This window comes from Diplotaxodon limnothrissa, linkage group LG3 (genome assembly GCF_057381915.1).
Source record: "Diplotaxodon limnothrissa isolate DT_005_m linkage group LG3, D_limnothrissa_male_GT1.1, whole genome shotgun sequence".
In the NCBI taxonomy this organism is placed as follows: Eukaryota; Metazoa; Chordata; class Actinopteri; order Cichliformes; family Cichlidae; genus Diplotaxodon; species Diplotaxodon limnothrissa.
The window spans coordinates 58,613,310-58,631,675 of record NC_140598.1 but is presented as its reverse complement, the minus strand read 5'-3'; the positions used below and the strand labels follow the sequence as shown (position 1 = coordinate 58,631,675).

The 18,366-nt window shown below is 41.9% G+C and overlaps 1 protein-coding gene across 1 annotated transcript in view; it reads left to right on the top strand.

The window, feature by feature from the left end:
• LOC146636677 (ADAMTS-like protein 1) overlaps positions 1-18,366 on the top strand; it is a 107,437-nt gene that overhangs the window by 75,228 nt on the left and 13,843 nt on the right. Inside the window, exons 4-14 of the mRNA XM_085349648.1 lie at positions 4,700-4,745; positions 5,058-5,294; positions 6,565-6,691; positions 7,345-7,419; positions 8,416-8,573; positions 11,457-11,568; positions 11,741-11,879; positions 11,960-12,010; positions 12,115-12,319; positions 12,941-13,088; positions 13,172-13,256. Of these exons, the coding sequence (XP_085205774.1) occupies positions 4,700-4,745; positions 5,058-5,294; positions 6,565-6,691; positions 7,345-7,419; positions 8,416-8,573; positions 11,457-11,568; positions 11,741-11,879; positions 11,960-12,010; positions 12,115-12,319; positions 12,941-13,088; positions 13,172-13,256 (1,383 nt within the window). The remainder of the gene's footprint in view (positions 1-4,699; positions 4,746-5,057; positions 5,295-6,564; positions 6,692-7,344; positions 7,420-8,415; positions 8,574-11,456; positions 11,569-11,740; positions 11,880-11,959; positions 12,011-12,114; positions 12,320-12,940; positions 13,089-13,171; positions 13,257-18,366) is intronic.

The following is an 18,366-nucleotide window of genomic DNA, read 5'->3' as shown; positions in this document are numbered from 1 at the left end:
CACTGTATATAAATGCCACTATTTTTTTACTATTTAATTTGTAAAAATGTGTATACATACACACACACACACACACACACACACACACACGTAGGAAAATATTTAGTATACACATCCAGAAATGCATACACTATTATATATTGTACATATATTTATTAGTTTCAGGTTGGCCATTCTTGTATTTTGCTCGTTTGTGTTGTTGTGTTTGCACATCTCTGTTGCTTGTGGGGCTCGCACACAAGAATTTCACTCGCATGTGCTGTGCCAGTGTGCCTGCACATGTGATGTGACAATAAAAAGTGATTTGATTTGATTTGATTTGATTAAATCCCACAAATCAAATCCTCCATTCCCTTGGGTTGTAAGTGGAGTGCTCAAAATACACATGACTGTTAAAGATCCCTGAGTGGATCCACTATGGACCCGTCTAGACAGCCATGTGAGCCAAAATCTTGAATTCATCATTGACATTTGGAATCTGAATTTCAGTAATGACCCCAACATGTTTCCTCACAGATCAGAGCAGAACAATCAGTGACTCTTGCGAAACTACATGCCGCTTTTAATAAGTGTTTTATGTGACAGAATTTGGGCTGTGCAAACACAGAGTCCCGCATTGGATGGATTCCCACTGCTCATCATCTCAGGCTTATATCAGGAACCTCTTAATCCTTGTGCCAGAGTCACCTGGTCGGTAAGGTTTCAAGCTAACCCACAGTGCTCCAAGATTAAAGCTCAGGGACCGAGTGCATTGGGTAAAGTGGTCAATTATAAACAAATTTAAGGAACAAGTGGGAAAAATGGACATAAGAAGGGAGACAGTACATTTTCCTTAGAAATGTTGTCACATTTATAGGCTGGGAAATAGCTGCAGGGTGACTTCACTTGCATTCCTCTGTTTTACAGTTCCCAGAATATACTGCTGCTCAACTCAAGGTAACCAGTGACGTTTGCTGCTGGCTGCAGAGGTAGCACCCCTAGTGACAGGACTAGTCACTCAGATCATGAAACAGTGCAATAGTCTAGGATCAAACTGCCAGAACAGCTCACATCATTCTTGAGGTCACAACCGAGGTACTGTGAAAGGCTCTCATATGTCTGCAACCATGAATCCATCTGCACTGGCACTAGACAAAAAGACTGAGCAGCATACAAGTGCCAGAGGGCCCCCACCCCCCACCCCCCGTGTACTGCACTGTAAACATTGAGGTCAATGTCTCTTTGAGGAGTTCATTTCACGATCTCTGGAGCAACCACTTCTCTTTGCCTGCCCAGAATATTTTGGTCAGACAAACCTCAGGAGTAATTGACTTGTTAAGAGGTGTTTGGGGCTTGAGCTTCATACGGGACATAGGCAGCGTGTGTATGTGTTGATGTACATTCTCCGCCTCCTCTAAGTCCAGGCAGGTTTGTTTACCAACTCTGGCAGTTGCCATAATGTATGGAGCTCTTGAGCAAATGGTAGGAGGCTTCGTTCCACCTTGTCCCACCTCACCCTGCTCTTGCGTGGGAATGAGGGAGTCGTAGCCTGGCCTCGGGTAGCAGATCAAACGGCATCATTAAAAAGCATAGCACAAGGCCCCTTGTGTATGTGTGTGTGTGTGTGTGTGTGTGTGTGTGTGTGTGTGTGTGTGTGTGTGACTCTTTGGAAAAGGGAGCTGGAAATAGGTCTGCAACACCCTCCAAACCAATACCATTCCAACTCTCTGACTTTTTAATGCACACACGCACATACAGGGCACTTATTGCTACTGCAAAACACACCAGAGTTAGTTAACCTCTCGAAAGGGCATGTGCAGAAGTACAGACTATCCGCAGATTGCCTGGCCTTCATTACTTCTATCCACACAAGTTACTGCACTTGATCGCCGGCTTCTTTATTAACAGCAGCATAGCTGGTTGGATCCAAGTGTGAACATATGGATTAGATGTCATGGCAAGAAAAAGTGCTGCTCCAATATTAATGAAGCACTAGGCAGGAAAATATTAATCTGTACATGTTATTAAAAAGAAAAAAAGAAAGATCCAACCTCAACTTTGTTTAGAAGAAATTCACAAAGAATTTGACTGTGTCGTTTGTCACCATGACACCAATGGGAAGTAAATATCAACAACTGTAGGCAGGAGATGTTTCCTGTAGCAATGCGGTCATGTATGTACTGAAATTATACAGTGGGTGACATGAAGTGACATTAGGCTGTGAAGGCATGCCGCAACTTTTTAAAGGCAAAAGTGGGTGAAAGTGAAATTTCTCCAGGGCAATGAAATGTGAAATTAAGGTTGGCCTAGCAACCAAGATTATGTCTCTTTTACAGCCTTGGGAATCACTCTGTGTGGTCCATGCTGTGTTATTAACACCTCCATCCTTTTTAGTAATATTCCTAACAGTAGTAGACCTACAGCTCTGCCCTACAAATGAATAAAAAGACAAAATATATCATGATTAATTTCACTGACAACTGCAATATTTTTGCCTAATCTCATGATACTCTGGCCTCTGTTATGCTCTTTGTTCCATCTTTTTCAGCTTCTCGTTATCCTCCTGAGATAAACAGTAAACTCTTAGCTTTCCTAAACTGATCAATAGCAGAGCTCATAGCTTGAGCATATTTTAGGCGTTAGCAAATCAGCTACATTTTTGTGTGCCCACATGCCTCAAGTGTATCAATATTGTGGCATGGGTTTTGGAGCCCTGCGTGCAATTACTTTCAATCTTGCGAGAAGAGTTGATGACATATATATGGACATTATGGGCCGGATGAATTTTACTGCGTATCCAATACTAGCCCAATTTTTTTATGGTTACAGTAGCTTTTCCTTTTTTCTGTTTAATGCTATAGATGGTACTTTTAGTCTTTGTTGAGTCTCGTGCAGTTAACTAATGAGCGCACTCTCTGTAGTTGTCTTTTTGTGTTTGGGGTCACAGTTTGTGAGTTATGTTTTATGTGCTCCAAGACTTCTGATATTTCAACCGAGTTATTTTTCCCTAACCTATGATGACGCCATGATGAATCCCATGTCCTGGCCCTACGTCTGCTTAGCCTCCACTTTAGAGCTTCTAAAATCAAAAGGAAATGAAAAGGGAAATTCATTTTATTCCCTTTGCCTCTTTATGTCTCGTTTATATATTGCTTGTCCCAGTGTGAGTTTCCACGCTGATCCAGATCTTAGCTACCTGTCTCTCAACTCTTGGTCTTTGAAAGTCTCTTGTTAGGGGTTCAGGCCCCATGGCCTACTGTTTGATTTGGCAGAGGGGACCGTCTGGATTCGTCACAGGTTCTAATGTTCTTGCCATGCCACATGGTCCACATCCACTCCCTCCATTCTCTGGAATAACATTGTAAAAAACCTTAAGCCTTCGTTCACTGCTGAGTCCAAAGTCAGTGACGTCTCCAATCATGATTCCAGATTAGCTAAGGGCCAGTGACACTGGAATTCCTCTTAACTTCCCAAAAGAATACCATTTGATTAGTTTCCACTGGGGTCTTTGATAATTGCCCTATCATAGTCACCATCAATGGTTTATCATCACTCTGCATCAAAGCACAAAGAAATCCTCATTTTCAATAAGTGGTTAGCTCGATAATTTGGGCAGAGACAAAGCAGACTGTCATGCAGGGAGTCGTGATCCAAACTGCTCCAATCTGTTCAGCAGACGCAGGCTGGAGGGCTTTACTCTGTCTGCGTTACTACTGCGTGCAGCTTTGCATTTTTTCAGACACACAGAGAAAATGGGGCTCCTATTTTTAAATGTTGTGAAACTCGTGTTAAAGCTTTAGATTTTTGAGATTTTCTTTTACAAGTAATAAGCTTGAAGTCAAATTGTCTATAAAGATTATTCATATCGCAGAGAATGGAGGAACATATGTCGAGTGTGGAAACTGAACTAGAGCCTGACTGCAGGGGAAATAATAGCTATTTGCTGTTATATCTATATCGGCATATATAGTAGCCAATAAATGAAAATGCAAAAGGTAAAGAAATAACACAGTTTTATGCGTTTTGCAGAATTTGTCCATCACAGTGCAATCTAATGCAGCAAGTGCTGGAAATCCACAAACAACAACCAGCTGGGCAGGTTGTAAGTACAGTTAGCAGCACAGAAAGTTAAATTATTCATCAAATAATTGCATTGAAGTTCTTCAAAAGGCACCAATGCCACAAACAGTGGTCCAGTTCACTAACAGATAGCTAGAGACTACTTGGCCACTCTGCTGCTGTTCTTGCCTTTCAGTCAAAGCAGTCGTGCTCAGAACTTTGATAACTTTAAGTCTCAATGATAACAATTTTAAACAATGTAGCCCTGTACAATTGTTTATGAAGGCTGTTAATGTTTATTTCTTCTGTGTCGTTGGGCTTTATTCCAGTCTTTTAAATGCTTTGTGAGCCACCCTCAAGTGGTCATTTCAGGAACTGCAGTTTTTATCAGCTTCATTTGTCATCTTCAGCGTGCCACTGGATAATTATGCACAGTTACTTTGTGTGAAATACGCTGTTAAAGCTTTGCAAACGCACCACAGACTTATGTTCGTGGGTTGCCACATCAGCGCTATAATTTTCAATATGAATAATGAGGGAAGAGTCACTGGATATAACACCAGCTCCTTCAGATGATGATGACTGGTTCATGTTATGGTTTGTTTTATCATTCTCTCCCACGGCCTATTTACCCATGGTTTCATTTTTTTTCCTTCTGTAGGACCTGCGAAGGACAGAATATCAAATATCGCACATGCAGCAATGTGGTAAGTTGAACCCACTCATCTTTGTGTCGTGGATGTCGACACAGCTTTCAAGTGTTTTTATTGAAGAAGTAAAACTGATATGGCAAATTGTGTCTAAAAGATTTATGGGTATGGGGTGTAATTCAGTGATTTGGGATCTTGCTGTTTGAGAGAAAGTAAGAAGTTGCATCAAACTTCTTCTGTTTCCATTTATTCTGCTAATTTCATGCAGCAGTCTTCTTCCCACATACACATTTAGAGATGCAAGACTTCATTCGCCCTGCCTTTTTCAAGAATGTAAAATATTTTTAAATATGTTTTAATGTCCCTCAGGATTGCCCTTCAGATGCCGGTGATTTCCGTGCCCAGCAGTGTTCAGCTCACGCAGATGAGCAATACCAGGACCAGTACCACGAGTGGCTGCCGGTATACAACGATCCAGACAACCCGTGTGCTCTCAAATGCAAAGCCAAGGGCTCAGGCCTTGTGGTGGAGCTGGCGCCCAAGGTGCTGGATGGGACACGCTGTTACACAGAGTCTTTGGACATGTGCATCAGTGGTATCTGCCAGGTCAGTAACCATGTCATGAACCTCAATTGCTTTGAAGTCATCAAGAATTTTGGTTTATTTCTTTTAATTTTTGAAGCCAAGATGTACATCTTGTGGGACTTGCATATAAAAACTTCTTTTTTTCAGTAAACTAAGCAAATCCTTATATTTAAGATCAGCTCACCTTAAAAATAACTGAAAAGTTGATCTTCCAAAGTAAATATATCCCAGTGTGTTGTAAAAAGTTTAGATTAAGCTAGTAAGGCAAGTGAAGTCAGTGTGATGCTCTGTGCAGCTCTTTGATTGGCAACCTTGGGTCCTGGTATTCATGTGGCATTACTTTGACATGTACAATCTGCTTAAACATTTTCACAGACCACTACACCCCTGCAACAATACTCTCAAATAGGTTTAGGATCAAGGTGTGAACTTCCCCAGATCTTAATTCGAGTGAACATTTGTGGGATGTCCTGGAAAAACAAGTCCAACAAGTCCGCCGAGGCCCCCGTCTTTAAACGATGTGCTGTCAGTGTGTCTGATACCGCAGTAGCCTCAGAGACTTTGATGGGCTAAAGCTGTTTGTGGAATAAGGGGAGCCTACACAGTATTAGACCAGTGGTTCTAATGTTGTCGCAGTACAGTACTCCTGTCAACACTGGTACGCAATTTTTTTCAATATTCAAATTTCAATATCGTGCATTTGGGAGCAAAAGCTAAGACGTAAATCTCAAGAGGACCACAGTGGACTACCTTACAGCACTAGCATCACGACATCTGCTTTACAAATGAATATCCAATGAGTATTCCTTTAGATTTAGCGTTTGACTGACAGCCCAGGAAATATTTTGCAATGCATTTTCTGGGGTTGAATGGAATTATGTCCCAGGGCATCGTGTCTGCAGAGACTCAGAAGTGTCTCCCTTACAATGCTTGGAATGATATTGCGGTTTTTGGTTTTGTCTTGCTGACAGAAACTGCAAAACGAAATATCCACCATTCAACTATGGATGGCGTCTTAGTAATTCAATGAATGAATATTGAGGAGACCAGAGGGTTGTTTGAATCGCTTCATGGTAACACTTAAATGGTACTGAAGCTCCAACAGAACCAGCTGGAGTGCTTCATGATATCATATCCTTTCTCTTTACTTTTGTGTTGTTGCAGAAAATCTTCCCTGCTATCTTGTCCTCAAAACTAAGAATGTAGAAGGTCTTTCAGGCTCTAAAAGTGAGGTGACTGTGCGTGTCATTTGTGATGTCTCAAAGTTTTTCGTGCTTCCTGTGTTTTCCAGATTGTAGGTTGTGATCATGAGCTTGGAAGCACTGCGACCGAGGACAACTGTGGAGTCTGCAATGGAGATGGCTCGTCCTGCAGGCTTGTGCGGGGACACTACAAATCCCAGCATTCTTCAGGAAAAAGTAAAGAATTGCTACTCTTTTTTACAATTTTTATTAAATAAAGAAGTAATTGCTGAGCTAAAGAGGTCCTCGAGCAGATATACTTGTTCACCACACAGACTATAAACAAGAGTTATAACTAAGCCCAATCAGCAGGGCACACAGCTTGGGATACCTGCCTCCATGCCTTTAAAATAGCTGCTTTGAAGATGGGAACCATGTCTGTGACCGCTCGCAGTCAGACGCCGTCTTCAGAGTAACTTCTGTTACTGCAACTTCTGGATTTGTTGCAGACCAGCCTAGATTGATTGCAGTATCTTGACAATCTGTCTACGTATATAAACTAGACAGCAGATATTTTCTAAACTTTCTGTCTGAGAGTGACTGCAATCAATTCCAGTCAGACTGCAACTGTTTGGAGACAAGTTGCATCTCACCATGGGACCTCCTCAATCACCTCGAGGCTGAAAGTGTTGCACGTCTGAGCGACTAGCTAGTTGCTGCAACTGATTGCACTATTTTGAAATGAATTGCAACCACCAACTTTTCCTAGTCACAAGAAGGTTGCCATCCTTTTTCTACTCTAGCGTGTCTGAGTCATAAGTCGCTCGTTTTTAGCATTTGTGTCATATATTGATGTAGTGATTGGTACTGTTTCTTTGTTTTTGTTCAAGCTGAGGACACAGTGGTCACCATCCCTTACAAGAGTCGTCACGTGCGTCTGATCCTGAAAGGCCCGGATCACTTGTGTAAGTCCTGGTAGGTCCAGGGTGCCCTTCCATCCAAAACAGCTGAGCATGATCTCTGTGTTTGGCAGTGCTCTTTCATTTGTCAAATACTACATACTGAACATGAGTTCACCGCACCGCTCTGACTTTTCTGCACGGCGTGTTATGTTTTTAGCATGCTCCGATGCAAAAACAGTGAAACAGACACGGTGGTGACATTTTCATAACAGAAAACAGAAGATCGTACTTGGCAGGCCTTGAAATGAATGTTTCACACTAATAGCAATCTATGATCGATCTTTTACTCTGATTTCCAAAAGATATTACATTTTGGCCTCTCTAATAAAGACTCGTTTTAAAAGTAGCCCAGAGCAGACTAACCAGAAGAGATACGTGTTTCTTCCCTTTGCTCTGGCTCTGAGAAGACATAAGGCTTCCAGGGAAATTCACTGATGTCAAAGTCCTGGCATCAAATCCTCACCGGATCAAATGGATAACAAATGTTTCACCTCTGTGCCTGTCCTTTGCTCAGTGGCTAGTTTCCAGATCATCTTCTGAATGGACAGCTTTTTCATTAGATATTTCCACCCCCCCTATCCATTTTGCCCTCCGGCATCTTGATTGTAACCATGTGTTGCCTGGTGGTCACCACTTGTTCCCATGTATCTCTGTATTTTTTATTTTCTTTAAGCATCAACACACTGAAGTTACACAAGATCCTGTATAGACAGGGATAAAGTGAGGTCAGTGAGGGGAAAGCATGCTGGCTACGTTAGCCTCATCACAGTGATAGAGTGACCACAGCACCCAGTCTGAGCTCTTTGTGTGTCGCTGGGTCTGACTGAAGGGTCTGTGATCAACATTTTAATCACAGCTCCAGAACTTAAGAACTTTACTCATAAAATATAAAAAAAATGTAAAAATTAAAAGAAAGATTTTGTGGCAGGCAGTGGCCACACCTGTTTGTCTTCTCTTTGCACATATTGAGACTTTAATTGTTTGTTTTTTTACCTTCAGACATGGAGAGTAAGACTCTACAGGGGGTAAGAGATGAACTGGTCTTGGATAGACCCGGGCAGTACTACATAGAGAACACCACCGTGGACTACCAGAAACTTTCAGATAAAGAAGTCCTGAGAATCACTGGCCCACTCGGAGCTGACTTCACAGTCAAAGTAAGCGCTGACATTAATGCACATCTCTTTTTCTTTCAGGCTACAGCAGCCAGTATTTGTCATCATCTTGTTAAAAATTTGAGAAATTTCCGAATTGTCCATCTGTTCTACTTCAGGCTTGACGGGTGTCTTGCCGGGGACCTGAGGAAGGACAGATCTCATATTTTCTCCAAATATTGTTTTGTATTACCAAGGTGAAACAGGGTGTGACATATTTGGCTGTCTTTGTGAGAACATTCATTAACATCAATGCATTCCTTACTGTTAAGTTTAACCAGCATATTTATACAAGCCCCAGCCTAAACTTTAGCTTCAAAACCCAAGTTTTGACCCTCAAACAGGTCTTTGAATCTGCATGAAAAAACGAGGACCCGACACAAATTACTACTAATACAAAATGTCATCACCCTCCCAGCCACACGCTTGCTTTAGTTGATTTATATTCGAAGAAGTCGTCAGAAGAAAGCTGCAAACCACAATTGCCCTGTTCTGCAATCAGTAAATCCATCCTTGTAGATGTCCTCTTTGAAAACTTGCCATGATTTTCTGCAGATATGTTTTCTAGAACAGGCTCTGCATTGGTTTCTTTAATGCAAAATTGTTCCAGTCAGCTCACTGCACTACTTGTTAAATGTTAATGTAAATTTTCTCAGGCACCAAAACCGAATGGTAATTCATCAAGTGGACAAAAGCACCACTGAAAGCAAAAAGAAAAGAAAAGAAAAGAAAATAATAATAATAATAATTTTAGAAATTCCGGGGAGATAAACGGGTCACCTCTCTGACTTTCTTCACAGGAAGTTAAAACCAGCAGCGCCTCAGCAGACCTGCGTGCTTGCAAATCAATCACCCCCATTCCCTTTTTGGTGTCTTTGGTGCAGTTTGAGTCAAAACTGTTGTTTTTGTCATGCAATCTCCTGAAAGTGGTGCGGCCAGTTTTTATTTTTTTCGCATGAACTCCTGGTGAACGTCTCACAGCAGCAAAGTTTAAAGCAGCTTTGATTTCATGTGTTTTAAAGATATTTGAGTGTGACTCTTTTAAATGTGAAATTCAAACAATTCTTTTTGTGCAATTGTTCACTTTGAAAATGTGTTTGAGCTGTGTGCCATGCATTCACACAGTAGCACAAACATTCAGAGCCTCCGAGCTCCTCACCGCTCCTCTGTGGTGTAAGTGCCGCTTACTGAAACTTGTACTTGACTCACGGTAAAGTCTCAAACTTTGAATAACTCCAAAAAATCTGATTAGAAATGTGTTATTACATAACAGCGCATAAGCCTAGTTAATACAACGAGCAGTGACGTGCCACAGTGGCTGTGACGTGTTTTTCTGCTTCAGGCCCACATGTGAGCACAAATTCCCAGACTAGGGCAAGTGAGTGGGCGTTAAAGATTATACAGCCACGAGCCTGCGAAAACTTCCTCCCTCATAAACACAAGTCGGGATGGGACAATAACAAGGAACTGTCGAGAACGAAATCTGAGAAGCTTTAAATGGATAATTTTCGAATCTGTCACGAGGCGGACAGCCAGCTCATATCACTCCGCTGGAAAAAGGTTTGGACAAATGGAAAATCACATTAAAAAGTTGCCAGACAGTCTTTCCACAGTAAATACATGAATACGAAAGAGCGGTCGTCAAGTCTGATTTATACGTGCTGCTGCTAAAATGTGTCTTTGGGCTTTTTTTCAAAGCAAATGAAATAAAAGGCTAAGAAAACACGGACAGACATGGACGTACTTATTCTATTATTGTGTTCTATTACTCTGTTAAAATAAGGACTGTTCTAATTCTTAATCTATTAAAACAGCCTTTATTCTTTATTTTATTAAAGCAGAGCTCTAAGAAAATGTTTCCTCTGATCCAGCAGTTTATGAATTATTTTGTCTCTTAAGAGGATTTCATTATAATATTTTAGCTAGTAGCTGTGCAGATATGTACACTTTAGGTTTCCAAAGGCCAAATTCTTTGAGCATGTTGCGTTTATAGAGCCTTCTCCACATGGAGCCTTGTGTCTTGCAGATAAACATGGGCAATGTCATTGTACAACATGATTACAAAACGAAACGTAGGTCAAGTTTCTAAATTATCTTGAGAATAATTCAAGAAAAAAGTCACTTAGGATGTTCATACATGCTAGGAGCCTGAGTAGGGTGAGACACTGGTTAGTCCCATATTTTCTTTTTTTAGTGCTTCCCTTGTTTGGTAATTCCAACACAGTACATAAAGCAAAATTTCTACAGAACGACATCAGTTTCAATGAGAAACGGCAGTTTGTTGTTTCAATAATTAAAGTGAATTAAAGTGAAGTATTGCAGGGTGAATATTATTTTCTTGAGACCAAAGCTTCCAAAGGGAAGCTGTAAACATCTCTATTTCTCTTTTAAAGCTGGACTTTTCACCATACAGAGGGCCATCTGTGTAATTTAGCTCACTACTGGAACCAGCCTCAGTCAGTGATTACAGGAACTGCAGTGCAGTTTGTTTGGCACTTCCATATTCATTTTTAATCAATAAGGTCTTTTTTTTAAATCAGGAAAGTGTTAAGAAAGAAAGCTAATCACTAAAAACTAAGGCTAAATAAATAAATCAATTAATTAAAATTCTGTGGACGCAAAGTCAGTTTTAACAAATTATTTGATTCTATATAGCAGCCCTATTAGGTTGTCATGGCTACAACAAAGTTCAATTAACACCCCAAGAAGCCCAGGATGAGTCTCTCTTTGCCTCTTAGTTTGATACACTATCTTTAAAAAAATCTGTTTTTTAATCTGTCTAATGAGAAGGAAAGTGTGAGCCGTGCAGTGTAAATACTGCAGTCACCCGCTACACTGATAGTGATGACAAGAAATGCTGATTATATCTGAACAACGTTTCTGTAGGTGCAGTTTACGGGTGGTACAGACAGCGTGGTCCAGTACATCTACTACCAGCCCATCATCCACCGCTGGAGAGAGACCGACTTTTTCCCGTGCTCCGTCACGTGCGGTGGAGGTAAGCAGCATTTTGAAAATCACAATAGCAGCCTGCAGCATTTTCACTCGACCGATAGCAGGTTTGGTTTAAAAACAGGATCCGTTTAATTCACAGATATTTATTAAAAGCCTATTGAATCGTTGTCCTACTAGATCTCTCTTGATGGTCTCTGATATTTGCTGGCCTGCAGGTTACCAGCTAACCTCAGCAGAGTGCTATGATCTACGGAGCGGACGGGTGGTTGTAGACCAGTATTGCCATTACTACCCGGAGAATGTCAAACCCAAACCCAAACTGCAGGAGTGCAACATGGAGCTGTGCCTGGACAGGTTGGAAAGCAGAACTTAAAGAGGATTAAATTGGACTTTTTGTGAAAGCAAACCCTAATTTACTGTTTCTGACTTTTTAGTGACGGCTACAAGGAAATTATGCCATATGACCAATACCACCCCCTGCCTCGGTACATGCCCGACTACCTAGTAACACACAGAGGCACACAATACAAATCCTGACATCTGCTAATAACCGTCAGTCACTTTATGATGTCACCTTTCATGATGTCAGATGGGAGAGCAGCCCCTGGACGGCCTGTTCCACCTCTTGCGGCGGGGGCATCCAGAGTCGCTTGGTATCGTGTGTGGAGGAGGACATGCAGGGGACCATCACTCCCACAGAGGAGTGGAAGTGTCTTTACTCTCCCAAAACAGCTATCCTGCAGCCCTGCAACACATTTGACTGTCCCACCTGGCTGGCACAGGAGTGGTCACCAGTATGTGAACATTTCTACTGTTGAAATTCTTCTGTCATGTAACGTCTTGTATGTGGTGTATTTATGAGGCTTGTAAACATATGATGTGTTCCGAATGGGCAACATACAAAAACCCAGTGACACCGCAGCCAGTGTGATCCCTCTGAATAAATTTCCTTTCTGAACCATTGCACATTGAAATGATCAAGGCACTGCATCTGGATCAACCTAACCCTCCTGGTCAGCTTAGCTATTTTGCTTTAATTCTTAGAGCTGCTGTTACATTAACCAATCCTACCATAAATGTTGTATATATCTTCCTCCTGGGAAATTTTCTACCTCACCAGTTGAATGGGCTCATATAGAAATGTAGCGAGCCAGATTTGTGGCCTCCTAAAAACCTGGGATGTTGTTTATCTAGCACATTCTCCCTCTGCCTTTAAAATGCTTGTTTTGGCAGAGGATAGACAAAGTTCGCTCCCGAGCAGAGAGCTGCTGGGATTTTGGAAGGACTCTTTCTGTACCTCCCTTGAGTCAAAGACTTTCTATCAAATATGAGAAAAGCCTATTACTAGGAATTAACACATGGAAAAATAGGTTGATATGCTTGCTATCTGTGACTGCATGTCCTGTCATCCCCAGTGCACAGTGACTTGTGGTCAGGGACTGCGCTACAGGGTGGTGTTATGCATCGATCACCGTGGCTTGCACGCCGGAGGCTGCAACCCTACCACCAAACCGCACATCAAAGAGGAGTGCCTGGTGACTGTGCCCTGCTACAAGTCCAAAGGTGGGTGATTTTGCACGTTTTGTCATGTTTTAAATATAGAGTGGCGCTTTTGTTCAGCCTCATTTTTGCATCATTTCCTGTAGATACACTACCAGTTGAGGCAAAACCTGTGTGGCATAAGCAGGCCATAGAGCTTGAGGAGGAAGTCACAGCCGGTGAGGAACCAACGTGAGTACTAGCACTCAACAACAAAAAGCTAAACTGTCTTTCTGACTCTTAAAGCATTTGAGACCTTCATCACTAAGCCTCTTTGGACCAGTCAGAGGTGCAAGTCCTGTTAAAACCATTGCAGGTGTTTGGGTCTTGCTGCACTTTACTATTCTGGAAAGCTGCAACTGCTAAAGCTATACAAAGTAAAGTTTATCACCCGGAAAAGAAGGGGAAAATCTACAGCATTAAATTACTCTTGGTCCTCAAGGTTAAAAAAGCAAAAAGTCAGATCCCAGTTACACAGTTTCAACAACCAGCAGCTTAGGACTAACCTGGAGGTGAAATTGAAGTAGACAGAGCACGGCACTGGCACGTAAAGGCTACAGTATCAAGGTTGTGTTCATGTCAGCAGCAATTTCCATCAACATGGAGTCCAACAGGAGCGTTTACTACAAATCCAATTTCAAAAAAGTAGAGACTCTGCATAAAATGTAAATAAAAACAGAATGCTTTGATTTGCAAATCTCATAAACTGTATTTTATTCACAGTAGAAAATGCACTAAATATTTAAATGGAGAAAACCTACCATGTTATGCAAAAGATTTCCTCATTTTGAATTTGATGACAGCAATGCATCTGAAAAAAATATTCCCATGTAGCAGACGGGTCTGCCCCGGATCTGGTGTCAAGCTGGCACTGCTGGCTGACTTCTGGCATGGTAAGTGGTATGTCCTCCAGATATGGGCCAGGTCTGGTGTAGATGGCACTGTTTATGTGATGGCATGCCACATCTGGCCCGATTATGGTTTGGTTTATGTACCCCAGGCCCATAGAAAACAGGTCTTCCCCGGATCCGGCATCAAGCTGGCACTTCTGACTGACTGGTGTCATGGCAGGGTGTATGTCAACCAGATGTGGGCCAGGTCTGGCAATGATGGCACTATTTATGTTCCTATTCTCCTATTTTAGTTAGAAGACCCAAATGCCATGTTGCAATGCTACACTGCTATGGTAGCCAACGTTTCAAATGCAGGTTTGACAGGTTTGTGAGTGTACACTTTATCCAAAACCTGGTGAGGGTTTGCTCATATTTACCACTGGATGGCTGTAGCTCAGGAGGTAGAACAGGTCACCTACTAATGGGAAGGTTAGTGGTTCGATCCCTGGCTCCTCCAATCTGCATGTCAAGAGTGTGAATTTGTATGCATTCAGTTTAGAGTAGAAAAGCGCTATATAAGAATCAGTCAGTTCACTGTCTGAACAGAGTTTTGTCATGTTACTTTCGCACTATTGTATATTACATAGGTTTACCAGAGGTAATCCACACATGGGCCAGCACATAACCACCAGTGTGTCTGCAACTGGCCTTGTGCTGGCCCATGTGTGGGCCACCAAAAGGCCGTCATTCTTTGCGGTATGTGGGCCATGTGTAAGCACATTGTGTGGGCCAGATCTGGGCTATACCGATTTTGCTGTGTGGGTTGGGACAGCTTTTGGAAATGAGCGCTGATAACAAGCCAGATGGTCCTGCTCCTCTTTAGTCTGGTAGAAATGGTGTCCATGTTTTCCAAGGAGAATTTCACATCCAGAGAAGATGTTGGCGCCTGTACATCATATTCATATATGGTTTCTTCCTTGCATGATGCAGCGTGTTAACCTGCAAGTGTAGATGGCACAGTGAACGGTGTTCACACGCAGTGATCTCTGGAAGTGTTCCTGAGTCCATGCAGTAATATCTGTGACAGACTCAGGCCTTCTTTTAATGCTGTGCACACTGAGAGATAATCATTTTTTGGACTTGTCTGATGCGCACAGAGATTTCTCCAAATTCTCTGAATCTTTCGATGATATTATGCACTATAGATGATGAGCTATTCAAAGTCTTCACAATTTTACAATTATACCCAGTTATGTTACTGACCTGTTGCCAGTTATTTCATACTAGCTGCCTTGGTCTTAAATAAGCACTATTTGCTCCTTTAACCCTTGCTTTGAGCCAACTCCACTCTGATTGGTTTTCCAGTTTAAACAGAAAGTTTGAACAGGAGGCTTCTCTTATGTATTCCTAAATTAGGGACATCCCCTGTCTTGAGCAGTGTCATGGGGATTATTTGCACACACTCTGACTGACGTCTTTATTTTGAACTTTATTTTGTTTAATATGATCACCCAAGGAAAAGCACAATAGGTCCACTTAAAGGTACATTTGAGGGTGGTTGAAAGTGTTTCTTGTCACCTGCATGGAACTAATAAAACGTTGTATGGGGCTATTGAAGGGAAGAAGGGAAACTAAAGGTGAAGAGTCAAAACATCTTTCGGAAAGCCTTAAGAATATACAGTCGCTGGCTACCAGCATTACCTCAGCAAGCTCTCACACGTTCCAGATGTTCGTGTCCCACACATCAGTTAGCTAATAATGGCCGCCTTCTGAAAATGCACAATATTTGGACTCTGCCCAGTGTCTTGCATGACTTGTATTAGCAACCATGTTAGCCAGTTTAAAACATCTGTAACTCTGACTTATCTGTGGAGTGAGAGAAGTGCCAAAACATATGATTTTGCTCAGCTGCAAAAAATAAAAAAAAGCATGTCTGTCCTCAAAAAGCACATAAATATCTGTTTATAATATGCCGTCATTCACAAGCCAACAACAATATCTGCTCACCATATGGGGCCAGGTTACAGATGTGAGAGGAAAGAGAATGAAATTCCTGTGCTAGACTTATTGCACCTCCGTTGCCTGCGCCGAAACCCACCGCTGCGCGGCTGCTTGAAAAATTAAACCCATATATGTTCTCCAATCAAGCCAAAACATTTTTTCACCGTGAGTAAATAAAATATTTCCACTGATGGATATTTAATTGATACGATTAACATGGGGCTTTGGCGGATGTGACAAAAATGTGTTGTTTCCCTCCATGAATGAAATCGGGATCGTTTTTGAACTGACAGATGTACTTTAACGGCGCATGAAGATAAACATTTCTGTGGGTTCGCTCGTTGACTTTGTCGTTCCTGTTCCAAAGTCTAACTGCCGGTGATTCATTTGTTTGCCCGTAACACAATGAGTCCTTGAGCTCTTGTACAGAGCCAGCTTTGCCTTAATCATGAGCTCTTTATTGAGGCGTCTTATAAAACAGCAGGGTCCTCTTGTGTTGCGGTCAGACTGTTAAACCAAGGAAGAATGCGGCACAGTGGTGAAGGCTGCCATGCAAAATATGCTTTGCTACCATTATGAGCTTATTAAGGAAAGATAAAGATAGTTTGTCAGGTTCACAAACGCTGTTAGGAAGCAGTGCTTATACTTGCACATTATGTACTTTACCGATTTAAACCGTTTTGTTTTCACCTCAAAAGATTTGTAGTGCTCACTTAGGTAGTTCACTCGTTTCTTTTCATTGCTAAGTGATTGCAGAGGAATTTGACTGCATGTTCTTCCTTCTGATTGGCTCCCTGCCATAAGCAGAAGGTTTTAACAGCAGGTGGGCGTGGCTTCTGTCCTCCCACACAGATCCTATTGAAGAGATCCCTTCTCTCTGACATTGTAAATGGTACATCATTCCTATCTAACTTTCGTATTCCACTGAATGCATCTGAGAGCCTGGGATTCGGGATCTTGCCCAAGGCTACTTAGGCATACAGACTGGATATTAGATCAGCCAGGGATCGAACCACCAAGAATAAAAGCGACTTAAGAGCAGTCATCACTGTGATTCTAGAAACTTCAGCACGTAGCAATGGAGGCTCCCATGCTGCAAGCCTGACTTCTAATCAACGCCATTATCACCTGCTGAAGCTCAGGCTCTGGCTGCCGTGCTGGGGTCAGCATACACCCACTCTATGTTGTTCTGCAGCTTTGTGTTAGCATGCTGTCTACGCAGATGTCTGCAAAGACCCGATGTTTTGTTAGCAGTATGATGCGGTTGTTTCTATACTGGACGCAGGTGACACTTCAGCACTGCAAACATGTCCTTTTGTGCAATAAAAATAAACGTCCTTAAAAATTGTAGGCCATCCCACCGTTTTCCACATAAACTGAAATCAGCTGATCGGCATGTTTAATGTGTTTTTCTTTCTGTCTGTCTGCCCGTTGTGCAGATAATTGAAGTAACAGTAACCTGATTACTGAAGTAATTACAGTGGCGTGGTACATTACTCAGTTTAACGTCTAGCACTCGCAACACGGAAGCACTGAAATAAAGTCATACACTCGCTTTGTGTCTTCTTGTGTTCAGGTTTAGCAAATGGAAGTCGTTAATCTAGGGGGGAAATGTAGCTATTTTAAAAGACTAATAGCTTTGCCACTACCTATCTGCTACATGAAAAACTGCATCTTGATTCAGACACACACACACACACACACACACACACATCTGCTCATGACTGTGCAGAGCTGATGGTTCTGATGGATGTAGTTTTGTTTTTTTACTTTCACATATGTCTCAAATGACCATCCTTATCAGCTACTCATTCGATCAATGACAGCTGTGATTTAGAAACACAGTTCAACCTGTGCCTCTGGTCTTAAAAACTTTCGCATGTACTCAACACCTCCAATATGACATATGTGCAAGTCCTTTAAAGTCTGTCTGCCAAAAAGGAACCAGAAGTGTTGAGCTCAGACCTAAACAGGACAGCTGCTCTGTGTTGTAAACATCAGGCTATTGTCCAAAAGCTACAGTCCACACTGTAAGTATTTGGACAGCTGGACATGTGTTTTGTTGTTAAGGCTCTGCGCTCCAAATGATTGATACCACGCGAAAGGGCCAAGACTCAGTTTTAATTTGAGTATTTTCCTATCAACTGTAAAGAAACTTGTGGTGAAAAATACCCATAAATTATCTGATATATATTATTTTATTTCCTTTGTTTGAGGCACTGCAAAGGGTAAAAGTGAGAGGCTGTCCCCTCAGACGGACACTCTCTGCTGTCAGCTTAGCGGTGCATCTGTCACAGAACTGAGCACTTGCTTACTGGTAATATAAGATGTTAATAGGAAGGCCTCGTTTATTTGCTCTCAGGTGCACGTTGTGGGACAGATGCTGTCTTTGTATGTCCATATATCAATAAGTGAGTATCCAGAGTTTTCACAAGGACATAATGAGCACAAGAACCACTTTGAATGAT